Genomic DNA, 22,804 nt, shown 5'->3' on the forward strand with positions numbered 1-22,804 from the left:
CTGGTAAAAAGGTAACAGTGCTGCATTTTCCATTCGATATGCTTCTAGCTTTTACTTACAGGAGATCCACGGGAACCCAAAGGCCCAGGACGTCCGATGGAGCCAGGCTCACCCTATATTTTTTGATTTAAATTAAAAGGTAGTTATGGTCAAGGAGACAAAAACACAGTAAATTCAAAATATAAATTCAAAGAATGAGCAAATCACCAAGCAACAAAAGATTATCTGGCAACTGAAATTATATGGAAGTTGCACTTTTTGTAATTTGATGAGAAAGCTTGTCTGAATTACCTTATCTCCTGCAATACCAGTACTGCCAGTTGGACCAGGAGAGCCAGGCAGACCCTGTAATAAACAACACAACAGCAGAGAAAATGTCATTCACACAGGATCTGATATTATAGACTGGTTTTTTGTCAAGGGGGGGGGGGGGGGGGGGGGGGGGGGGGGGGGGGGGGGGGGGGGGGGGGGGGGGGGGGGGGGGGGGGGGGGGGGGGGGGTGGATAGATAGGGTCATTGTCCGATGCTGGGAAGAAAGTGGAAAGAGGTATTTTCAGGCAGAAAATTGTGAGGCAGGGATTTCTTATACATTTATCATTCTTTATTGGTGAGCCTATTTATTTAAATTATTCACTGTGTTTCCTTCCTGTCTGCTGGGCAACAAGGACAGTGGAATTTCTCCCTTTTTCTAAGTCACTTTGGGGCTATGAACTCCGCTTTGAGGAATTACACCACGGCATTTTATAGGAATGAAACAGGTCACGTCTTGATGGGTCAGTGCTGGATTTAGTGGCCCACACGAGCCTCTTAAATTGCACGGGCTCAGAATTTACTGCATGCACTTGGTAAGTTTCGAACGAGTTGGCAAAAGTGCCTTTTCCAAGTTGGAGGACGGTGAGAGAAGGAGGGACAAAGGGTTAAATCCATTTTGCATTGGTTAAATGGTACAATGTGACACATTTATCACATTAATATCCCATTATCTTATTTCCTATCCAAATCTAACAGCACAGCAACCTAAATACCAATCCACTTGGTACAGCATCTTACAATCTATTTGAGGAAAGCACAAACTGCTGGAGATACTCAATGGGTAGGGCAGCCACTGTGGAGGCAATGGACAGAAAAACGTTTTGGGGCGGGCCACTTTGCTTTGGGGGAGCAGTGAAAGAGGGAGTCATAAAAATCTAATTGAGAGGAGAACTTCTTCAAAGTAGGCATACTTTGAGGAGATTTCACAGAGGAGCAGTAAAATGAAGACACAAGGAACTGCAGATGTTGGAACCTTGCAGAAAGCACAAAATATTGAAATAAACTCAATGTCAGGCAGCATCAATGGAGGAAATGCGCAGATAACATTTCGGGTTGGGACTCTTCGATCTCCAATATTCCAACACCTTGTGTTTTGCTCAAGATTGCAGCATCTGCAGTTTCTTATGGATCCAATCTACTTCAGCAGAAAAGCGGAAGGTAAGTGTGTGTGTCATCCAACTGGTTTTAGATATAAGAACAGATAAAAGTTGAAGTGTTTACTTACTCTGGCACCATCATTGCCTGGATTACCTTCAGATCCTTTTTCACCTGCAGTACCCTGTCATTTGAAAAGAGATTGCATCATGTAGGAGCGTTGAACAGCTTAACTGAACTTTGCATTCATCTGAAAAAGTGGGCACATATGTTTACTCACTCTGTCTCCCTTAGGACCTGAAGGACCAGAAGCTCCTCGCTCCCCTGGCATTCCCTGAAGACCTGGTGGACCTAGGTCTCCAACATTCCCAGAAGGTCCAGGAAGACCCTGAAATATAAGAAGTGCAATCACCAAAATTAGCAATGAACAGGATATTAAAATGCAGAGGAACTTGAGGAAACGTTTCTTACAGGTCAGCTAAATTGTGGGCCCTTACAACTTTATGGAATAACTAGACAAGCTTCATTTGTCTTAAAATGATTTACCACCATATCATGTTGAGATCAATATGATAGCACTCTTCAAATTAAAATTGGATCATTAAGAATAAATATATTGGATCATGTAATAAAATGTCACAGATTGTGGAACTGCCACCGGTTTCCAAATTCCTTGTCCTGCTCTTAATCTTTTGATTCACAACTAGCTTTCATACCCAAAGCCCAGGGAAAGGAAAATAATCAGCAAGAATTCCGCATGTTTCCGCTGGAGTCGGGATTAGGCATAAGTACACCAAATGAGGAAATTATTGTTCTCAACTGTCCAGTCTCATTTTGGGATCACACATGAAAAATAGCTAGTTAAATGAGGCACAACTATGGGAAACCTGGTGTGAGTTACCTTCTTCAAGAGAGCAACAGAGAAAGTTCGGTGGAAGATTTGCATGTATTCCACGAATGCTTGAAATGCGTGTTTTTTCAATAATACTCTGGTCTAATTACTACTGAAGTTTAATTTACTTGTTCCCATTATCAGAATGATGCACTCAAATTTTTGCCTGGCACCATATGGCAGTGTAGTGCGTGCGGTGCCTGACATATGATTGATTTACACGCTTATTGATTTATGCGCTGCTTTTCATGCACGTAACCCCTGCGTAAAACACGAGGTGCCTGGAAATCTTACTCCACTATCTACCCAAACAGCGCAAATTGCTTGCAGGCCAATTACTTACTACTGAAAGGAAATTACCGTTGTTGTCTAGACAATGAGTGAGCAAAATGTACATGATAGATCTAATCAGTGCTTAACAATACCTTAGGTCCATCTTTGCCAGCACCTCCTGGGATTCCTTTTGGACCCAGAAGACCGGGAGGTCCAGGCAAGCCACGTTCACCTGGAATTCCACGTTCACCCTGCAATAATTCATAATTTAAGATCAGCAGTGTTCTCTTATCTCAGATAGATAGCATATATTTTACAATGTTGCAATTGTACTTACTCTTGGACCTAGATGGCCCATTGGACCAAGGTCACCCGGGATACCCTGTCAACAGATAAATGCCAGCAGTGAGGACAAGAACTTGAGAAATGACAACAATCAATTTTCCAACATTACACTTCTCTTCACTTCAAATACTTGAGTATTCATAGCTTCAGAACTGCTCTTAATAAAATGCACATTTGTTTTATGCCTAAATGTATCATAAATATTGTATGAAAAAGAATGATAAAAGTTGTAACATTTCTAAATCTTAAATCTTTGATGATGCCAACATTCAGAACTTCTATTATTTTACTTTCTGTGCTAGGAAATTTCAGACAGACGATCTAAAGATTAGATAAGCAGGACTATCGGCCTGTTCACATTGGTGTTCAAAAATGTGCTTCTCCTGTTAAGGATGATATAAAGATCTAACATAAACAAGCCTACATTGAATTGTCAAATTACAAAAGTGCCACAGAAACATTTGCTAAATTTGTGATTCCGGAAAGGAACCTTTGATCATTCAACATTCAAACTATAATCCAACGTTCTTAAACTTTCAGTTCTGAAAGTTGTTAAGGTTTGTCAGAGTTGGGACCCAGTGAGAAAAAAAAATGATATTTGCTTCATGCCTCTCAACTGGCTAGCGATCAACCACAGCAGCTGCTTATCTTAAGTTTATGTGGGTGCATTCCTAGATGAAATAAAAGGAAATTAAAAGATTGTCATTCCAGAGCGTGTGTTTTGAGGTCAATCAATTCCCCAGATTATATGGGTTTTAGGCAACATCTGGTTACTGATGAACCCAGCCCAGGATCACTTGGTTAGTTTGTATTGTTCAGTATTCCAAACTATGTCTAACTTCTCAAAATACGTAGGAAAGTTGCTGCTATTAAAAAAATTCAGCGACCATGAGAGTCAGATATGAAAATAAAAACAAGTGAATATTGTTGAACAATTTCAACTCAAGTTAAAAGCATAAAATATAAGAGTAGATCATATCTTTCAAGCCTGCTCCAACTTCAAATATAAAGCATTCTGTCTGACAGTTAACCAAAGCATATCAAATAATAGTAATAGAAATATAGAAACTTAGAAAATAGGTCCAGGAGGAGGCCATTTGACCCTTCGAGTCTGCATCGCCATTCATTGTGATCATGGCTGTGGTACGGATCCACAATCAGTAACCCGTGCCTGCCTTCTCCCCATAATCCCTTGATTCCGCTAGCCACTAGAGCTTTACCTAACTCTCTTTTAAATTCATCCAGTGACTTGGCCTCCACTGCCCTCTGTGACAGAGAATTCCACAAATTCACAATTCTCTGGGTGAAAAAGTTTTTCTCATCTCAGTTTTAAATGGCCTCCCTTTTATTCTTAGACTGAGGCCCCTGGTTCTGGACTCCCCCATCATTGGGAACATTTTTCCTGGATCTAGGTTGTCCAGTACATTTATAATTCTTAACGTTTCTATAAGAACCCCTCTCATCCTTCTAAATTTCAGTGAATACAAGCCCAGTCTTTCCACTCTTTCATCATATGACAGTCCCGCCATCCCAGGGATTAACCTCATGAACCTACGCTGCACTGCCTCAATAGCAAGGATGTCCTTCCTCAAATTAGGAGTCCAAAACTGCACACAACACTCCAGATGTAATCTTACCAGGGCCCTGTACAACTGCAGAAGGACCTCTTTACTCTGATACTCAAATCCTCTCGTTATGAAGGCCAACATGCCATTAGCTTTCTTCACTGCCTGCTGTACCTGCATGTTTACTTTCAGTGACTGGTGTACAAGGACACCCAGGTCTCATTGCACTTCCCTTTTTCCTAATAGTGGATAACCTCATATTTATCTAGATTATACTGAATCTGCCAAGCATCTGCCCACTCACTCAATCTATCCAAGTCACCCTACAACCTCCTAATTTGCTAGTGTTACTTTTAATCTCATCATCTAAATCATTAATATATATTGTAAATAGTTGTGACTTCAGCTACGAGCCTTGCGGCACTCGACTCGCCACTGTCTGCCATTCTGACAGGGACCTGTTTATTCCTACTCTTTGTTTCCTGTCTGCCAACCAATTTTCTATGCATGTCAATACCCTACACCCAATACCATGTGCTCTAAATTTGCCCATTAATCTCCTGTGTGGGACTTTATCAAAGGCTTTCTGAGTCCAGATAGTCCATGGAGGAAACAACCTCTGAAGTCAGGAAATATTAAAGTAAAATAATATATTAATTGACAATATAATGCTGAATATTAAAAAATTAAATTTTAGATTAAAAAAGCAAGTCTAAACTTGAGAAATCCTACTACAATTTCTAAAGGTTGATCTCCATGTGAAGGAAGGAACTGCAGATGCTGGTTAAAACTGAATATAGACACAAAAGTGACACAATACAGATCCACAGAAGACGCCATCACCGTAGCTCTCCACTCTGTGCTGAGCCATCTGGAGCAGGGGCAGAGCTACGTCCGGATGCTCTTTGTGGATTTTAGTTCAGCCTTTAACACAATCATCCCGGACATCCTCATTGGTAAACTGGTCACTCTCGGCCTCCCCACTGTCACATGTGCCTGGATTAAGGATTTCCTCACAAACCGGCCCCAGACTGTGAGACTTGGCCCCCACCTCTCCTCCACTCGCAGGTTGAGTACCGGTTCCCCACAGGGCTGTGTGCTAAGCCCCCTCTTATACTGTCTCTACACCTACGACTGTAGTCCGGCCCACAACAACAACCGCATCGTCAAATTTGCTGACGACACTACTGTGGTCGGACTTATTTCAAAGGGAGACGAGGCAGCCTACAGAGAGGAAGTCCTGAAGTTGACAACCTGGTGCTCAGAAAACAATCTGGCTCTGAACACCAGGAAAACAAAAGAGCTCATTGTCGACTTCAGGAGGCACAGCACCGACTTAGCCCCCCTACACATCAACGGCGAGTGTGTGGAGAGGGTCAACACCTTCCGGTTTCTCGGCGTCCATATCGCGGCTGACATCTCCTGGACGGACAACACGACAGCGGTCATCAAGAAGGCTCAGCAGCGGCTGCACTTCCTGAGGGTCCTCAGGAAGCACAACCTAGACTCTAACCTGCTGCTGACCTTCTACCGCTCGTCCATCGAGAGCCTGCTGACATACTGCATTACAGCATGGTATGGCAGCTGCACCATGGCAGACAGGGAGAGGCTTCAGAGGGTAACCAGGACAGCGCAGGGGATCATTGGTTGCCCTCTCCCCTCCCTGATGGACATCTACACCTCCCGCTGCCTTAGCAGGGCAAAGAAGATCACCAAAGACAGCTCCCATCCTGCGTTTGGACTGTTCGACCTGCTGCCCTCTGGAAGGCGCTATAGGTGCATCAAATCCAGGACAAACAGACTCAGGAATAGCTGCTTCCCGAGAATTATATCTACCATGAATTCAAATCCACACATTCACTGACTACACCGCCCAACACGGACTTCCATCTGTATATATGTATATATGTATGTAGCGCCGTAGAATTTGTGCACCTATTCCCCCCCCCATCTCCCTTCTGTTTTGTTTTCTGTTTCTTGTTTTTTGTGTAAAATTGTATGTATGCACTGAGTACGAGCAGCTTTCAGTTTCACTGTACATGTATAGTGACAATAAATGGCATATCTATATCTATATCTATAAAAAGCTGGAGTAACTCAATGGGTCAGACAGTATCTCTGGAGAAAGGCGTAGGTGACGTTTCAGGTCGAGACCCTTCTTCAGACTGAGAGTCGGGGAAAAGGAAACCTGAGATATAAAGACGGTGATACAGAGAGATATAGAACAAATGAATGAAAGATAGGCAAAAAAGTGACGATGATAAAGGAAACAGGCCATTGGTAGCTGTGGGCTTGGTGAAAACGAGTTACAGACAATGTGACTCAACAAGACGATTCTGAAACTGTGAATGTCAACACATCAAATATATTATTGTCCTGATTTGCAACTCTTGGGAGAAGCAGAAATACAAGAATATTATTGACTCCATCATCCCATGCAGGATACACGCTTCCACTTTGATAATTTTGTTCATTTCTTCACCATCTCCTGCATCAAACTTCTGAAAACATGAACCACCATCTCTCATACGATTATAGGATCCCAATCAAAGATTTAAGAGAAAATCCCTCTACAATCTCTTGGGAAAAACAGGAAGATGATAAATGTTGCATTGCTTATTTGACTTAAATCCTGGTATCAAATAAGAAAAAAAGGTAAAGTGGTTATATTAGATGAAATCTATTTTTCCACAGAGCAGAGGAATTTGAACAGATACCATTGAAAAAGAGCAAGGATCAATGAAAGGAAGTTAACAAAATATGTTGTGTAAGAGTAGGGCAGGAAAATGCCAAGAAGAAATGAATAAATGAAAGAACGGGACACCTAACGAAAAAGGGATGATATCACACAATGCAACCATTCCAAAGTAAAGACTATAAAGACAGAAATAGCAAATGCATTATGAAAAACTGCACTCATACAATGGTAAGTCATAAGCTGCCAGAAAATGTTGATAATAAATAAATACACCTATAATTCACATGAGAGTAGCAACTTCTTACACTGTCAAACCCCTTTAGAATTTAGTGGGATCCCCATTATTCTTCTGAATAGGAGAGAACATATCAGTCTACTTAATCAAAAAATCGATTTATACTATATTTTGCAGCCTTAGGTAGCAAGTTAGGATAACTTATTCATTGCTTTAGAATTGTCCTATTAGTCAGCATTTATTACATGGCTATTATAATATATCTCCATTATCAAACATTTTTTGTAGCGGCAGCGGTGCAGCGGTAGAGTTGCTGCCTTTACAGCACCAGAGACCTGGGCTTGATCCTGACTACGGGTGCTGTCTGTACAGAGTTTGTACATTCTCCCTGTGACCGCATGGGTTTTCTCAGTGCTCCGATTTCGTCCCACATTCCAAAGACGTGTAGGTTTGTAGGTTAATTGGCTTCTGTAAATTGTCCGTAACATGTTGGATATAATTAGTATATGAGTGATTGTGGTCAGCACAGAACGGTGGGCCAAAGAGCCTGTTTCCAGACTGTATCTCTAAACTATTTATTTTTGCTTCCATAATTAGAAAGATTACAGGATAGGCATTTGTTCCCTTTTTGTAAAAATATACAATTTGAGTCGTAGCTTTTTGCTACATATTTAGTTTTGTATAAATATTAGTGTGTAAATGGATTTTTTTTGCATAATTGGGAGATCACATTGTTACTTACACATTTACCTATCACATCTAAACCCAGGCATTAACAAGTAACAATATCTGGTTCTGTTAACTACAACCAGTGGAAGTTCAATCGTGACAACAAAACCAATGTATTAATATGAAGAAAGACACAAAAAGCTGGAGTAACTCAGCGGGGCAGGCAGCATCTCTGGAGAGAAGGAATGGGTGACGTTTCAGGTCAAGACCCTTCTTCAGACTGGTTAGGGATAAGGGAAATAAGAGATATAGACGATGATGTAGAGATAAAGAACAATGAATGAAAGATATTCTCCCCTTAAAAGCATCAATTAATTGACCTGTACAATAGCCATGCCAAACAAATTTTGTACCTAAGCTAATCCCATTTGCCTGCATTGGGCTCATACCCTTCCAAAACTTATCTATCCAAGCACCTGTGCAAAATTAAACATGGTAATTTTCCCCACCTCTACAGCTACCTCTGGCAGCATGGCCCACCACCCTTTGAGTGAAAACTTTGCCTCTCATGTCCCTTATAAGTATTTTACTTCTCACCTTAAATCTATGCTCTCTAGTTTCAGACACTCCTACCCAATCACTAACATCTTCCTAAGGTGTAGTGAGCCAGAACAGTTGCATGCACCAACAGCTGTACAGTTAAAATTGTATTTGTTTTTTTTCATGTATCCATTTTACAGAATCTTAGGGATGCAGGCAAAGCCAGCTTTTCTTGCCGATCCCTAACTTTAATGGTAGTATGGTAGTGGTGAGCCACCTTACAAGGGACTGGCTTGGTAGACTGTATTGGAGAACATCTTTGAGGGCATTTTTTTTAAAGAGTGAGTCTGGAGATGCAGGTAAACCAGAAGGGTGGGAAAGGATGGCAGATATCTTCCCGTGAAGGACATAACTGAACCAAGTGTTTGTTTGAGGGCAAATCAATGGTTTTTGTGGTCGTCATTCCTAGTGATTAACACTTGGTTTACAAAGACCAGTTTTTTAACTGACTTTACATTTCCAAACATGTGGCGTCTGGATTCTTAGTGTAGATCTCTGGTAACTAGACCTACTGATTACTGATTTACTGGTCGATCACCAATGAAAAATGAAATTTGTACAAAAGGTAAAACTGGTCCCTGCTTCACCATTATTCATTCATGTTTAATTCCGGAGACTCCATGCATGTTAAATGGATTCCATTTTCACTTTTAAATGACTCGCTGGACTGTAAATGAAAACATTCATTGTTCTTTTCTTGGTATTATTCTCAGTTTCAATGGAATGCAATGGATTACTAGGCTTAGCCTTGTTATGCAAGCACATGTTTTTATTGGTTTTATCTAGTTTAAAATATAATGACAAAATTACATTAATGTGACATGTTTATGTTCATGTGGACAGGCATGTTCTTTCCATTACTTAACAATATATAAATGATATATATCCAACAAATTGAGAAAATGTTAGCAAACTTCATCTTACCTCACTTCCAGGTTTGCCAGATTCACCAGGAGGACCAGGGGGTCCAGGCAGACCCTAGAGCATTCAGAGGTTGAAATTAAATTAACATTCAGTGTGATTCACTTATCACTATCTATGGATTACTGAGTAATGTTTATTACAGATGTATTCACCCTCCGTCTAAACAGTGCGTATATAAAACAGAATTTTGCATTCAAGAAGGGAAATCCATCTTCTGTCACTAGTATTAAACGCGTACATGGTTACCAGTAGCAGTACCTCTATACAACTGGTTCCATTGAAATCAATAGAACTGAGTCTATGTATGTGAAGTCAAGATTCCATCAACATCAACCATCTATTTAGCATTGGTGACAAGGGCGGCCAATCTGATCCTAAATCCTAAAGTAATTTGATTGCTCTGATTTAATTTCCCATGTTCTATGTTCAAAGATGCATACATTTATGTAAACTAGTACCCCATCTAGCAATATCCATGATAATACTCGTGGGCTTGGTTGAAAAATATCAGTTGAAGCTAATGAAAGTAAGGTAAATAATTTGTCAATTGACCAATGAGAAGCAAAAAAAACAATTATTGATCAGCCTACAAGAGTGCAATGGTATGTTCTGTTGTGTTTATCAGCAATTCACCTGCTACTATTCCCATGGTATTGCGAAAGAACAGATTAAAATATTGGAGCCCAGAATGTCTGGAAGAAATTGCAGCAAATTGTGGATGCAGCCCAGATCATCACACAAACCAACCTCCCTTCTATTGATTCCATTTATACCTCACGCTGCCTCGGCAAGTCCAGCAGCATAATCAAGGATGAGTCACACCCTGGCCACATCCTCTTCTCTCCTCTCCCATCAGGCGAAAGGTGTAGAAGTGTGAAAGTGCACACCTCCAGATTCAGGGACAGTTCCTTCCCAGCTGTTATAAGGCAACTGAATCACCCTACCACAACCAGAGAGCAGTGCTGAACTACTATCTAATGGGGCTGTCCCACTGTACGAGCTAATTCAAGAGTTCTCCCAAGTTTCCCCGATTCGAACTCAGAGAATTACAGTAATAGCCGCAACCGAGCTCCGACGTACCCGCTCCGTACATTCTACATGCTTACCACAAGTTTGATTTTTTTTAAAATTCGGGAGAGCTCTTGAATTAGCTCGTACAGTGGGACAGCCCCTTAACTCTTTGATGTCCCTCAGAACTATCCTTAACCGGACTTTGTTGGCTTTACCTTGCACTAAATGTTATTCCCTTATCATGTATCTGTGCACTGTAAATGGATTGATTGTAATCATGTAATGTCTTTCTGCTGACTGGTTAGCACGCAACAAAAAGCTTTTTACTGTACCTTGGTACACGTGACAATAAACTGAACTGAACTGAAGAAGGTCAGCACCTAGTTGTGAGGGTAGGGTGTGTATTATGTTGAGAAAGAGCAGCGCTTTGGATGAGACAATTAAGGAGCTGTAACAACACAGTGTTCATGTGGAGACTAACAGCTAAAACAATAGTTGAAAGAATTCTGAATACAGCAAATTTGTTGAAATCTTCACAAAGACTGTGGAGGTAACAAACAGATCTATTTTCTGAGTGACTCAGATAGCAGATGCAGCTCAGCGTAGAGAATTGTTCAAAATGATATCTCCTCCTACAGAGAAATGCTTTGTGAGGGGAAGAGACAAGGAAGACAATTAATGCTGCATCTCTTTTCTCAAATGGAATGGGAACAACTTAGACCATCTTCCCAAAAGGATGAGCCTGCCTCACCTTCCGGTTCCAACCTTTTCTACCTTCTTTATTACTCCTATTTTACTCTGATATACCGTGGGCTCATAAATATTGTATATAATCTCACTGTGTGTGCATTGTTCAAAAAATAATAGACCAATATTCTATGTTTACCCTCAGTGGCTTCCTCTGGTTCTTTAGTAACTTGTCAGTTTCTTTGTTGAACTAAATTAAGGCGCATGTTGCAATCAAAAGCGCTTGAACAATTGGTTGGGAAGAAAGCCAAACTGTAAGAAAGACGACTGCGCCTCCTTTTCAAGAGCAGCCAGCTCTTGCACGGTTCGGTGCCAAAGCATCAACATGACCCTTAAACGTGCTACCTCGGAGGTAGAAAATAACATTGTGTGTAGGAAAGAACTGCCGATGCTGGTTTAAAGGGAAGGTAGACACAAAATGCTGGAGTAACTCAACGGGACAGGCAGCATCTCTGGAGAGAAGGAATGGGTGACATTTCGGGTCGAGATCCTTCTTCAGACCGACATTTAGTTATCTTAACTTTAACCGTTGAATCTTGGTGGAGTCAATTACCTCCGCTATTGACATCTAGCGTGATTCCATGACATTAGATAGAGCACATTAATGTTGTACAGTACATCCTTATAGTTTTTAGTTACTTTAATGATTTATTGTGCCAATTCATTGAACATGAATTATTTCATTGACAGATTTTTTTAAACATAGTTTGAATCGGTTCAGCAGTATTTTGGAATATATAAATCACAAAGATATGCAAAAAAGTAACAACGATAAAGGAAACATGTCATTATTAACTGTGGACTAGGTGAAAATGAGTTACAGACAATGGGACTCTAGTGAAGGATCTAGATGAGGATCTAGTTAAGACATTATCTTAACTAACCTTGCATATTAGATGACAAAAATGTTTCAAAAATTATTCACCAGAAAAGTTACAACCAAAATGTATTTATTTACGTACCTGGAACCCTGGAGGGCCAGGAGGACCTTGTTCTCCTCTGTCACCTGTTTGACCCTGTCCAAAAAAAGAATAAAAATGCATCAGATTTACTTGGTTTCCTATTTATTGACAAGTTACAATTACTTTCTTTAAAGATGCATTATTAATTTAATTACAGATAGACACAAAGTGCTAGAGTAACTCAGCGGGTCAGGCAGCATGTCTGGAGAAAAGGAACAGGTGATATTTCGGGTCAAGACGCTTCTGCAGACTTTAATTTCATTAAGAGTGGCACAATGATAAATTGTTCTATGTGCGTAAAATTTGCTTCTACACTATGAAATTAAATGGAATCATTGAAAATAATCTTTGAAATATGACTACATTAAGCCCTGTTTGGTGTTTTGCATTTTGGTCACCATTATCTTTGGATTTGTTCAAAATAAACATATTCAGAGAAAGGAGATGTAACATGCTTGCTGTTACTGCAATTTCACGAGAGGACATTATCTTTCAGTTGGTACACAAAAATGCTGGAGAAACTCAGCGGGTACAGCAGCATCTATGGAGCGAAGGAAATAGGTGACGTCTCGGGCCAAAACCCTTCTTCAGACTGTTTAAGAGGGAACTGCAGATGCTGGAGAATCGAAGGTTACACAGAAAAGCTGGAGAAACTCAGCGGGTGCAGCAGCATCTATGGAGCGAAGGAAATAGGCAACGTTTCGGGCCGAAACCCTTCTTCAGACTGATCGGGGGTGGGGACAAGAAAGGGAAAAGGAGGAGTAGCCAGAAGGCTGGAGGGTGGGAGGAGACAGCAGGGGAGCTGAGGAAGGGGAGGAGACAGCAAGGACTAACAGAATTGGGAGAATTCGATGTTCATGCCCCGGGGGTGTAGACTCCCCAAACGGAATATGAGGTGCTGTTCCTCCAATTTCCGGTGCTGCTCGCTGTGGCCATGGAGGAGACCCAGGACAGAGAGGTCGGAGGCGGAGTGGGAGGGGGAGTTGAAGACTGATTCTTCAGACTGATCTGTATGTATAATGTATAATGTGCAATGTATAGCTAATTATCTTTCAGTTGTTCTGGTTCTACCTCATGCTGACAAAAATAGAATCATCACTCTTAATTGGAACATGCTTTGATTTTAGTTAATACATTAAAGCAGAAATAAATAAACACAAACTCTTTATTAATCTACTGCATAGTTTTGATCTTAATGATGGAAATTAACTGATGCTTTTATTAGTTATTAATGCTGAGTTATTAATGCTGAAGCGTATGTATCTAGTAACAGGATTATAAATACACATAGATATAATTCAGTTTAGATGCTTGGATTCACCTTTGGACCAACATGGCCTTGAGGTCCAGCTTCTCCATCCTTGCCGTGTGTGCCCTATTATAAAAGAGAAAAATAGCAAGAATTCAGAATAATTGGTTTTCGATATAGTGATTTTACATGAGCATTTTGTCAACATATTTGTAAGGCATTAAAATATGTTACTTACCCGTTGACCTGGAGCACCAGCAGGCCCTTTCTCACCAGTCTTACCTGGATCACCCTGCAAGCAGAAGTTTATTAGCATGAATAGTTAATATAGACAATACTTGGCAGCTCTATAGAACCATAGAAAAATAGGTGCAGGAGTAGGCTATTCGGCCCTTCGAATCAGCACCGCCATTCAATATGATCATGACTCATCATCTAAAATCAGTACCTCGTTCCTGCTTTTTACCCATATCCCTTGATTCTGTTAGCCCCAAGAGCTAAATCTAATTCTCTCTTGAAAACATCCAGTGAATTGGCCTCCACTGCCTTTTGTATACATCACAGCACAGTGCAGGGATGATGCAGATTCTATATTTGGTCACGTGCTTTGTTTTCTGAGTGAACCACAGCCCATTTAAAAAATTTAAATATTAAAGATTTTTTATAATAGTTAGGGTTTGAATTTTCAGTTTTAACTGACTACAAAATAAACATAATATACCTTTCCAAAACCCAACATGGAAAATTCATTTTAAAAATATTATTTCCCTGTAGATATAACTCTAAATGTCAACCGCGTGGAAATTACATTTCCAGTCAGTTTTGCCTTAGGAATGTTGTACATGTTTCTGAAAATGTGGATAAAGGCTGGTGATCATTTGCTTTTGTTTGTGCAGTTTGCTGGTCAGTGGCGTGTTGGTGGTGGCTTGGTGAATAGCAGATGAGTTTGACGATGCACGCAAACAGAACACAACGTGCTGGAGGTACCCAGCAGGACAAGCAACATCTGTAACAGAAAATGGACGGCTGATGTTTCAGGTCAGGACCTTCTTCAGACCCGTACCCAAAACATTGTCTGCCCATTTCCTCCACAGTTGCTACCTAACCTGCTGAGTTCCTCCAGCACTTTGTGTGTTGCTCAAGGTTCCAACATCTGCAGTTCCTTGTGTCTCCTCTGGAATATGTGAATGTTGTGATTATCACCAGTTTCAACATAGTTTCACTTTTATAAGGTGGAGTGTTGATACATTCCCCTTACTGAAGATTCCTTAACATCTGACAATATTTTGAAGGTTTCAAGAAAAACAGGAAAACAGCTCCAAACTGAAACAAAAGTAAAAACTGAAACACTCAACCCCTTTCCATAATTATCAATGTATAGCTAATTATCAGCAATGATATTGGTTGAGATTTTACTTTGTAAACTAATCAAAGCACTTGAATGGAAATTTTGATGAAGTGTAGCCAGCATAAGAGTGGTTCAGTATAAGTTACAGGGTTGCGGAGGAAAAGGGTATGAATGAGTTTAATTCAATCATCCTGCTGAGAGCCAGATTGACCCAAAGGACTGAATGGCCTACTGGTGTGATAGTTAAATATGCTTGTTCCTTATTTCAAGAGCACATACAGAAAATCAACCCTTATTTTAGATTTTAATTCAATTAACAACTGAAATAGATATCTGTGACATTTTATGCCAGTATATTGTAAGCTGAAAAGCAAATGTGTACTTACAAAATGACCCCTCGGTCCTACGATACCCATTGAACCAGGTGAACCTCTCAGTCCAATTGGTCCTGATGGGCCTGGACGTCCATCCTCACCTGAAGGTCCCTGGCAACACATCAACATTGGTACAAGTAAGTCAACCATGACTTGGAATGTTAGTTCATAATCCATATGCCCTCACTATAAATGTAATCAAGAAGCACAAAGATGGCAACTTAAAAATTATTCAAATTGTTCTCAAGTATCTCTTCCGAAATAAGGGGGAACAATTGGTCACACTGGCAAATGAACATTTTTTTTCTTAAGGAAGCTACACAGTATAAGATAATTTAGCTCCTTGTGCCTCTGAGAAAATCCTACTGAATCATCGAAACCAGCATCTGCAGTTCTTTCCTGCACATACTGAACCATCGCTCACCAGACTTACAGGACACTGGCAAAACACTGAAAGAATAGACGATGAAGCTACAGTTTCATGGGCAATGTAATAACCAATGTTCCTTCTTTTTAGTATTCATAGCATGTTGACCCAATAAAATTTAAAAGCCAAGCGATTAAAATTTAAAAGCCAATCAACTTGTATACAGGAGGTGATACCATAATATGAATTTATTGAAAATTTCAAATTGAGGGGGAAGGTAAATAAAATTAATTTACTAATGGTCAGTAAAACCAGGCAAAATATTATACAGTGCTAACTCAGTCCATTGCCCGGGCAAAGAATGAAAAGATTTGATAAGGGTGTCCCAACGTTATCTATCATCACAGAGGCAATGGGCTCCGTTCTCCTTTGATGCTGCAAAGTGGTTCTCCAAGAAATAGAAACAAGAGTATGTTAACCGTCCCCTCAGTACTGCTCAGTCATTCAACAAGAACAATGCTGATTTTCTAACAACACCGTTTTCCTACCCTCTCCCCACATCCTCTGATCCTGTTAATATCTGAAAATCTACCAGAATTGTGATTTTGAATGGAATCAATGGCCATCTCAGCTGCCATCTGTGGTAGAAAACACTAAAGATTCACCATCCTTTGGGTGATGAACGTTATCCACATTTCAGTCCTCAATGTCATGCTCCTTATTTTGAGACTGATCCCTAGATCTAGACTCCTCAGCCAGGAGAACCATTCCCCATGATTCCACCCTTTTGATCCCTTTAAGCATGTTGTACGTTTAAACAACGTTCATCTCTCATTCTTCCAAATATTAAAGAATCGTGGCCCAGTCTAACCTGTCCCTCTTCATGTGGCAGACCTGCCATTCGAGGTACCCATCTCATAAACCTTCATTGCATTCCCTCTGTAGGAAATCTCTTATTAAATTAATTATTATCTTAAATAAGGAGCTCAAAATTGCATAGATCTTGCAAACATAAACCTGAGAGCATACAGTAGATTTAGTGCTTCAGATGCCACATCAAACATAATCTGGCTCACACTTAAAGAACTTTTGTAAGCAAAAAACACAAAGTGCTGGAGTAACTCAGTGGGCCAGGAAGCATCTTCTGTAGAACATGGATAAGCAGCATTTTGAGTTAGGGCCCTACTACAGAATCAAATTCTAAAGATTCCTGCTCAATATTCCAGCCCCTGCAGTTTATTGTGTCTACTAGGCTATACATTTTTATAAATTGATCCAGCAGAACCAAACGTAGATTGTCACGCAGAGTGAATGCCTGGAGGCTATAGCTAACACTGTAACATGAAACATTTGGTCATTAGTAATTTCCTCTTGGCAATATTGCTTCGCTCAAAGACTACCTCTCCAAAGAATCATTTATTTGGGTTAAAAGCCAACTTCCTTAACAACATTAGTGCCTTCTTAAGAAAAAATGGAACTAAATGATCAAAATATCATATTAGCTCTGCTGTGTGGGTATGCAATTAGAATTGCATTTGTAATCTAATTCTGTGAAACAACCATAAATTAATGCATTATAATAACCAAGGGCACAGAAAAAGCAACTCTAAAACAAATCAAAACAACATCCCATTGAACACCATTCCATCCCATGTTACATACTGATTTAAATACATACCGCCGGTCCAGCCTTGCCTTCTGGGCCTGTGACGCCTGAATTTCCTGTTAGACCCTGTAATTTTAATGGAAATCTATGACATCAATGTATTGGTTGAATTTTACCATTAAAATATTCATTAAATACCATGTAACAGGATGCAGATGAATCCTGTGACTATGTGACTAGTCTGCCAATTCATGTCAATACTTCATCCAAAAAATATATATTTTTGGGAAATTCATTTATTACACAATTTCGTTTCACTCTTCAGTTTTAGTTTTTGCAATATTTCAATTAAACTTCTTACTTGCCTAGCCAATTGAGTTAGAAATTCACATCGGTTTAGAATTGCAATATCTTGGCAAGTTACAAGAAAAATATTTTTTTCTTATTCTCATCCCCGTGACCATCTTCTCTGTTCCTTTTTTCTTACATCAAAAATCAACTTTTGCCACTAAACTAGTTAAATAGAAAACCATGGACGAGACTGATGGAACATACGGGACCTTGCCCCCCCCCTGCAGTTGTTCTTTGCACATATGATTCTGTTCCTAGTTCATTTATACTACAGGGAAGAAACTGTTTTTTTTAGAGACAGATCTGGATTATGCAAAGTCAGTCACAAAGGAAATGTATTATGAAAAGGGATATAAAATAAAAGTGGAGATTCTCTTAATGTTTCCTAAATTTCAATTTTTTTTAAACTGGGATAGAGAATTTAAATACACAAAAACACCCACAAAAAACAAAAGGAGTAAAAAGAGTCAAGATGTTAAACTTTCATTTCAAACAAAAATGTGACTTTTGTGTTAATTTAAGTAAAAATCAAATTCAACAAAGTCAAAATTTAGATTTTATATATTTTTCTTTAGATGTTATTTTCAGTATTTACAGTATTTACAAAACTATTTGTAACATTGATGGTTTCTAATATGAGATAAATATCCATTGTATTAATCTTTAGTAAACTGGGAAAACATGCCAAACATGCAGCCATGGAACCAAATATGTTACTTTTCCCTCTAATTACTGTAAACCCTCACAACAACAGACCTCCATATAGTGGATTTTGGATTTAATTGAGTGATGCTTCCGTTGCACCCTTCACTTCCGCCAGGTTATCTTATGAGCTGGTGCCACGTGGCGTGCTTCTGGTTGCAGGAACGGCACCCCTGCTCTGCAGGAACGGACAAAGCCTGCACATCCTTGTCCCTGCAATTGTGGGCCAATTTGTTTAAACCCCCCCCCCCCCCCCCCCCCCCCCCTCTCCCCAACACTGCATTTCTTCACTCCGGTCCCGGGTAAAACTTTGTCCCCCCTCCCCCCTCATTCGGTTATGACAGACAATCGGCAATGACAGACAACAGCCACCCCCCCCCCCCCCCCCCCCCCCATCACCTCCCCCTCCGTGGATCATAATTGCGATGGTTTACTGTATTGCGAATGTCAGTGGGACACTGTCACACCATTCAAATCCTACGTTACTGTATGCTCTTACCCTTGCTCCTGGGAGACCACGATCACCAAGGCGGCCAGGATCACCAACCGATCCCTTAGGGCCTGAAGGACCTGTGATACCACGCTGTCCTTGTGCACCCTGGAGGTGTAGAAAGCACATTTGTTGAGCAGAGGTCCACCACAGAAAGCTTTGAATTATCGAATACATGCCATATATGCCTTTTAATTCATTGTATTAAAATGGCTACATACCTTTGGACCAGGTAACCCATCTTGACCTGGAAAACCACGATTACCTGGGGAACCCTAATTGGAAAGAAGATGAGATGTCGGCATTTAAATGGCTAAAGAATGTTCGGTGATTTTGAATTAAGTTTTAGCCTTTTTAATTTCCCTATGTGCTCAGCTCCATGAACATTGACTATGCTTGGGTAACATTCCTCACTGGCAACGTGGACACTGTAAACAGTTGAATTTCAGAATACATTATCATTAGTCTTGATGATACCATCACCCATACCGATCTATGCAGTACCAGGTTGGGAATGATGATAACCATAGGAATAAATGCCTCATTGATCTTGTGTAATGCAGAGCCTAAAAAGCTCCTGTGACCCTCTATAGGGGTAAATAGGTGAATCATATAGCGTGCTTTCTTTAATCTATCTATCAAATGATTATGAGCCATCTGTCATATTTATTTCAATACCATACAATATTCATTAATTTAACATGCACATTGAAAAGTTACCATTAAATTAAATCTTTTTTTTAAATGGGTGTTCTGAATGCCTTCCAAGGCAATTGAATAATTATTGAAGTCACATCTGATTGCACATATAATCTCTGTCATTATCTTACTCTTTCTCCAACTGCCCCAAAAGGACCAATTGAACCAGGGTCACCGCGGAGTCCTCTCTTGCCTTCTTCACCCATTGGACCAAGAGTTCCCTGTGGACCAGGTGAACCCTAGATGGATCAAAGTAGAAGAAATATGTTGTATGATTATCTGCATTTGAACATTTGCACAGATCATTCCCTTTGAATCATTCAAAGCATTTTAACCACATTTATTTCACAGACCTCGTACTGGATATGAAGTGTATTCGGTCAGTAAGGGAAAATAATAATGGGTCTAATATTTAAAATGAGTTATAAAAGCAAAAAAAAACTCAAACTGTTGTAAATGCCAGATGAAATGTATTACAAAGTGATGCGATACACTTGGAAGGAAAAGTGAAGATATTGTTTAAATGGTGCAATGCTAAAAGAGGTATGTCAACAATGAATATGGGATTCATATACACAGCTCTTTGAACCTGGAAGCACGGGATGATACATTTGTAATAAAGGCCTATAGGATTGATCTGCTGCTTCATAGACCACATCTAGTTAACATGCAGGTGAAGAATTTTGGAACGATGATGATGCAGCAAGCCACTTGTTTAATATATTCACCCATTTCCTGATTCAGCTCCAATCTCTAAGGGATCTCATAATTCACATTATTCCCATCTTTTTCTCCTACTTGTAGATGTATGTAGAATCTATTTATCTTATTAATTCCCAGGAATTATCTTTCCTCTCTCCCAACAATTTTTTGGATACAATAAGGCACACTACAAACATTGAACATAGGGAGTTATAGGGAGAAGTTCAGCAGGCCAGGACTTTATATGCAGAAGGATGAGAGATTATTTAATAGAGGTGAATAAGATCACGAGGAGAATAGATAGGGTAGATGCACAGAGTCTTTCACCCAGAATTTCACATAGGTTTAACGTGAGAGGGGAAAGATAGGAACCTGGGGGGTAACTTTGTCACATATTGGACAAGCTTGCAGAGCAGATAGGGCAGGCAGGAACTATACCAACATTTAACAGACATTTGGACAGGTAATGGATAGGAATGGTTTAGAGGAATACGGGCCATGTGTGGGCAAGTGGGATTAGTGTAAATGTGGCATCTTGATCAGCATGGGCAAATTGAACCAAAGCGCCTGTTTCCATCTCTTTGAATCCAAGATCAATTTTGGTTATCCATGGATGAATGACATTTTGCTTCTGTTTTCAGTTGGCATGGGAAGTGATTACCAAGTGGACAGAAGAAAAGATTCAAGGATGCACTCAAAGCCTCCTTGAAGAATGTTGCATCCTCACTGATTACTGACCCCCGACAACTTAAAGCAAAGATGAAGTATTCGGGACGGTATCGAGAACCTCGACCAAACATCAGGATGGCAGATTCCATGAGAAGTGGCGGAAGGTGCACATTTCTGAACAGACTACCCACCCACCCTGTCAACCATCTATCCCATTTGTGGAAGTGTTCCCACGTTGGCCTCATTATACATTTCATATCCTGGATGGACGTAAATTATTCTTGATCCCTAAGGACTGCTTAAGAAGAATATATTTCACTTTGAGCTTATATTTCTTCATGGAATATTTTTTTTTAATTGTTTCAGAATATAGCTAATGATTTACTCTTCAACACTATTGCCCTGGAGAAGATGGCAGAGTACTATAATTTTGAAGCTCTGCAGCTATTCTCTTGAGTAAGAAATTTCAACATTTCCACCAGCGATGACAGAGGGAATAGAGGCCTGGAAATAGTGGATGTGGAGAGGAAGTTTCCACTAGTGGGAGAGTCTAGGATTAGAGGGCACAGCGTTAGAATAAAAGAATGTTCCTTTTGGAAGGAGATGAGGAGGAATTTCTTTAGTCAGCAGGTTCAATGCCACAGACAGCAGTGGAGGCCAAGCCATTGGGTATTTTTAAGGCGGAAATTGGCAGGTTCCTGATTATTACGTGAGTCAGGGGTTATGGGGAGAGTGGGGTTCAGAGGAAAAGATAGGTCTGCCATGTTTAAATGATGAAGTAGACCTGATGGGCCAAATGGCCTAATTCTGCTCCTATCACTTATGAACTTATGACTATGACATATTTCCAAATCAGGATGGTGTGTGACATGAAGGGAAACGGGGAGGTGCCGATGCTTTCATGCACAGAAAGCCTTTGTTATTATTGATAAAGGTTGCAGATTTGGGCAATGGTGTGGACAGGCAACTACCATGCTATATGTAGATGGCACGCACGACATCCACTGTACACCAGTTGTTAAACAAATGAATATTCTCAAGTGGTGGGTGGTGCTGGTAACGCATTCATCTAGCCAAGTGTAGAGTATTGCATCACAGTTCTGCTGCGTGTTAATGATGGTGAATAGGATTTGGAGTGTCAGGGGATGAGGCACCCCTCACACGGTAGCCAGCCTCTGGCCTGCTTGTGTAGGCATGGTGTTGATGCGGCTGGTCCAGTTTTGATTTTGGTCATTGATAAACCCCAGGATCTTGTTAGTTGGAATAGTAATGGCAAAAATAACATTGTTGAATGTCCAAGATAATTGTTTGGAGTTTTTCTTGTTGGATTTGGTCCTTGTCTGGCATGTTTGTGCCACAAATGTTACTTGCCATTTGTCAGCTCATGCCTGAATGCATGCAGGTTCAGATGTTTTAATTGCTTGGGAGTTCCAAATGGAATTGAACATAGTGCAAAGATCAGCCTTCATCCACACTTTTGACCCAAAAGATGGAAGGAAGGTCCATGATGAATTAGCCAAAAGTGGCTGGATCTAGGACACTGCTCTGATGAACTTTTGAAGAATGTTGATTGACTTCTTACAAACACAATCATCTTCCTTTGTCTCAGGTCAATCATTGGAGTATTTCTTCCTTGATGTTCATTGATATCAGTTCTACCATTCTCCTTGGTGCCACATCCAATATTACTTCGACATTAAGAGCACTCACTCCCACATAACCACTAAAATTGGACCAGTGCTTGCTTGGACCAGTGTCCTGAGAAGGTCTGATACGAAAAGTTCCAGGCTAAACCCAAACTGTAACCGATTAGTAGTTTACTGGTGAGAAAATCCCACACGTAGTACTGTTGATGTTATCTCCTTGAATTTGCTGATGATTGATTGTAAACTGATTGAGAAATCATTGGGCAAGTTGGA

General features: G+C 40.2%; 1 protein-coding gene across 1 annotated transcript in view; it reads right to left on the bottom strand.

Moving 5' to 3' along the window:
* Positions 1 to 22,804, bottom strand: part of LOC129698622 (collagen alpha-2(V) chain-like) — a 245,989-nt gene that overhangs the window by 50,791 nt on the left and 172,394 nt on the right. Inside the window, exons 23-37 of the mRNA XM_055637740.1 lie at positions 19,646 to 19,753; positions 19,037 to 19,090; positions 18,825 to 18,923; positions 17,345 to 17,398; positions 15,312 to 15,410; positions 13,816 to 13,869; positions 13,650 to 13,703; positions 12,329 to 12,382; positions 9,609 to 9,662; positions 2,910 to 2,954; positions 2,725 to 2,823; positions 1,688 to 1,795; positions 1,538 to 1,591; positions 292 to 345; positions 60 to 113 (exon numbers count right to left, since the gene is read on the bottom strand). Coding sequence (XP_055493715.1) covers positions 60 to 113; positions 292 to 345; positions 1,538 to 1,591; positions 1,688 to 1,795; positions 2,725 to 2,823; positions 2,910 to 2,954; positions 9,609 to 9,662; positions 12,329 to 12,382; positions 13,650 to 13,703; positions 13,816 to 13,869; positions 15,312 to 15,410; positions 17,345 to 17,398; positions 18,825 to 18,923; positions 19,037 to 19,090; positions 19,646 to 19,753 — 1,044 coding nt within the window. The remainder of the gene's footprint in view (positions 1 to 59; positions 114 to 291; positions 346 to 1,537; positions 1,592 to 1,687; positions 1,796 to 2,724; positions 2,824 to 2,909; positions 2,955 to 9,608; positions 9,663 to 12,328; positions 12,383 to 13,649; positions 13,704 to 13,815; positions 13,870 to 15,311; positions 15,411 to 17,344; positions 17,399 to 18,824; positions 18,924 to 19,036; positions 19,091 to 19,645; positions 19,754 to 22,804) is intronic.

Source organism: Leucoraja erinacea, chromosome 7 (assembly GCF_028641065.1).
Source record: "Leucoraja erinacea ecotype New England chromosome 7, Leri_hhj_1, whole genome shotgun sequence".
Taxonomy (NCBI): domain Eukaryota; kingdom Metazoa; phylum Chordata; class Chondrichthyes; order Rajiformes; family Rajidae; genus Leucoraja; species Leucoraja erinaceus.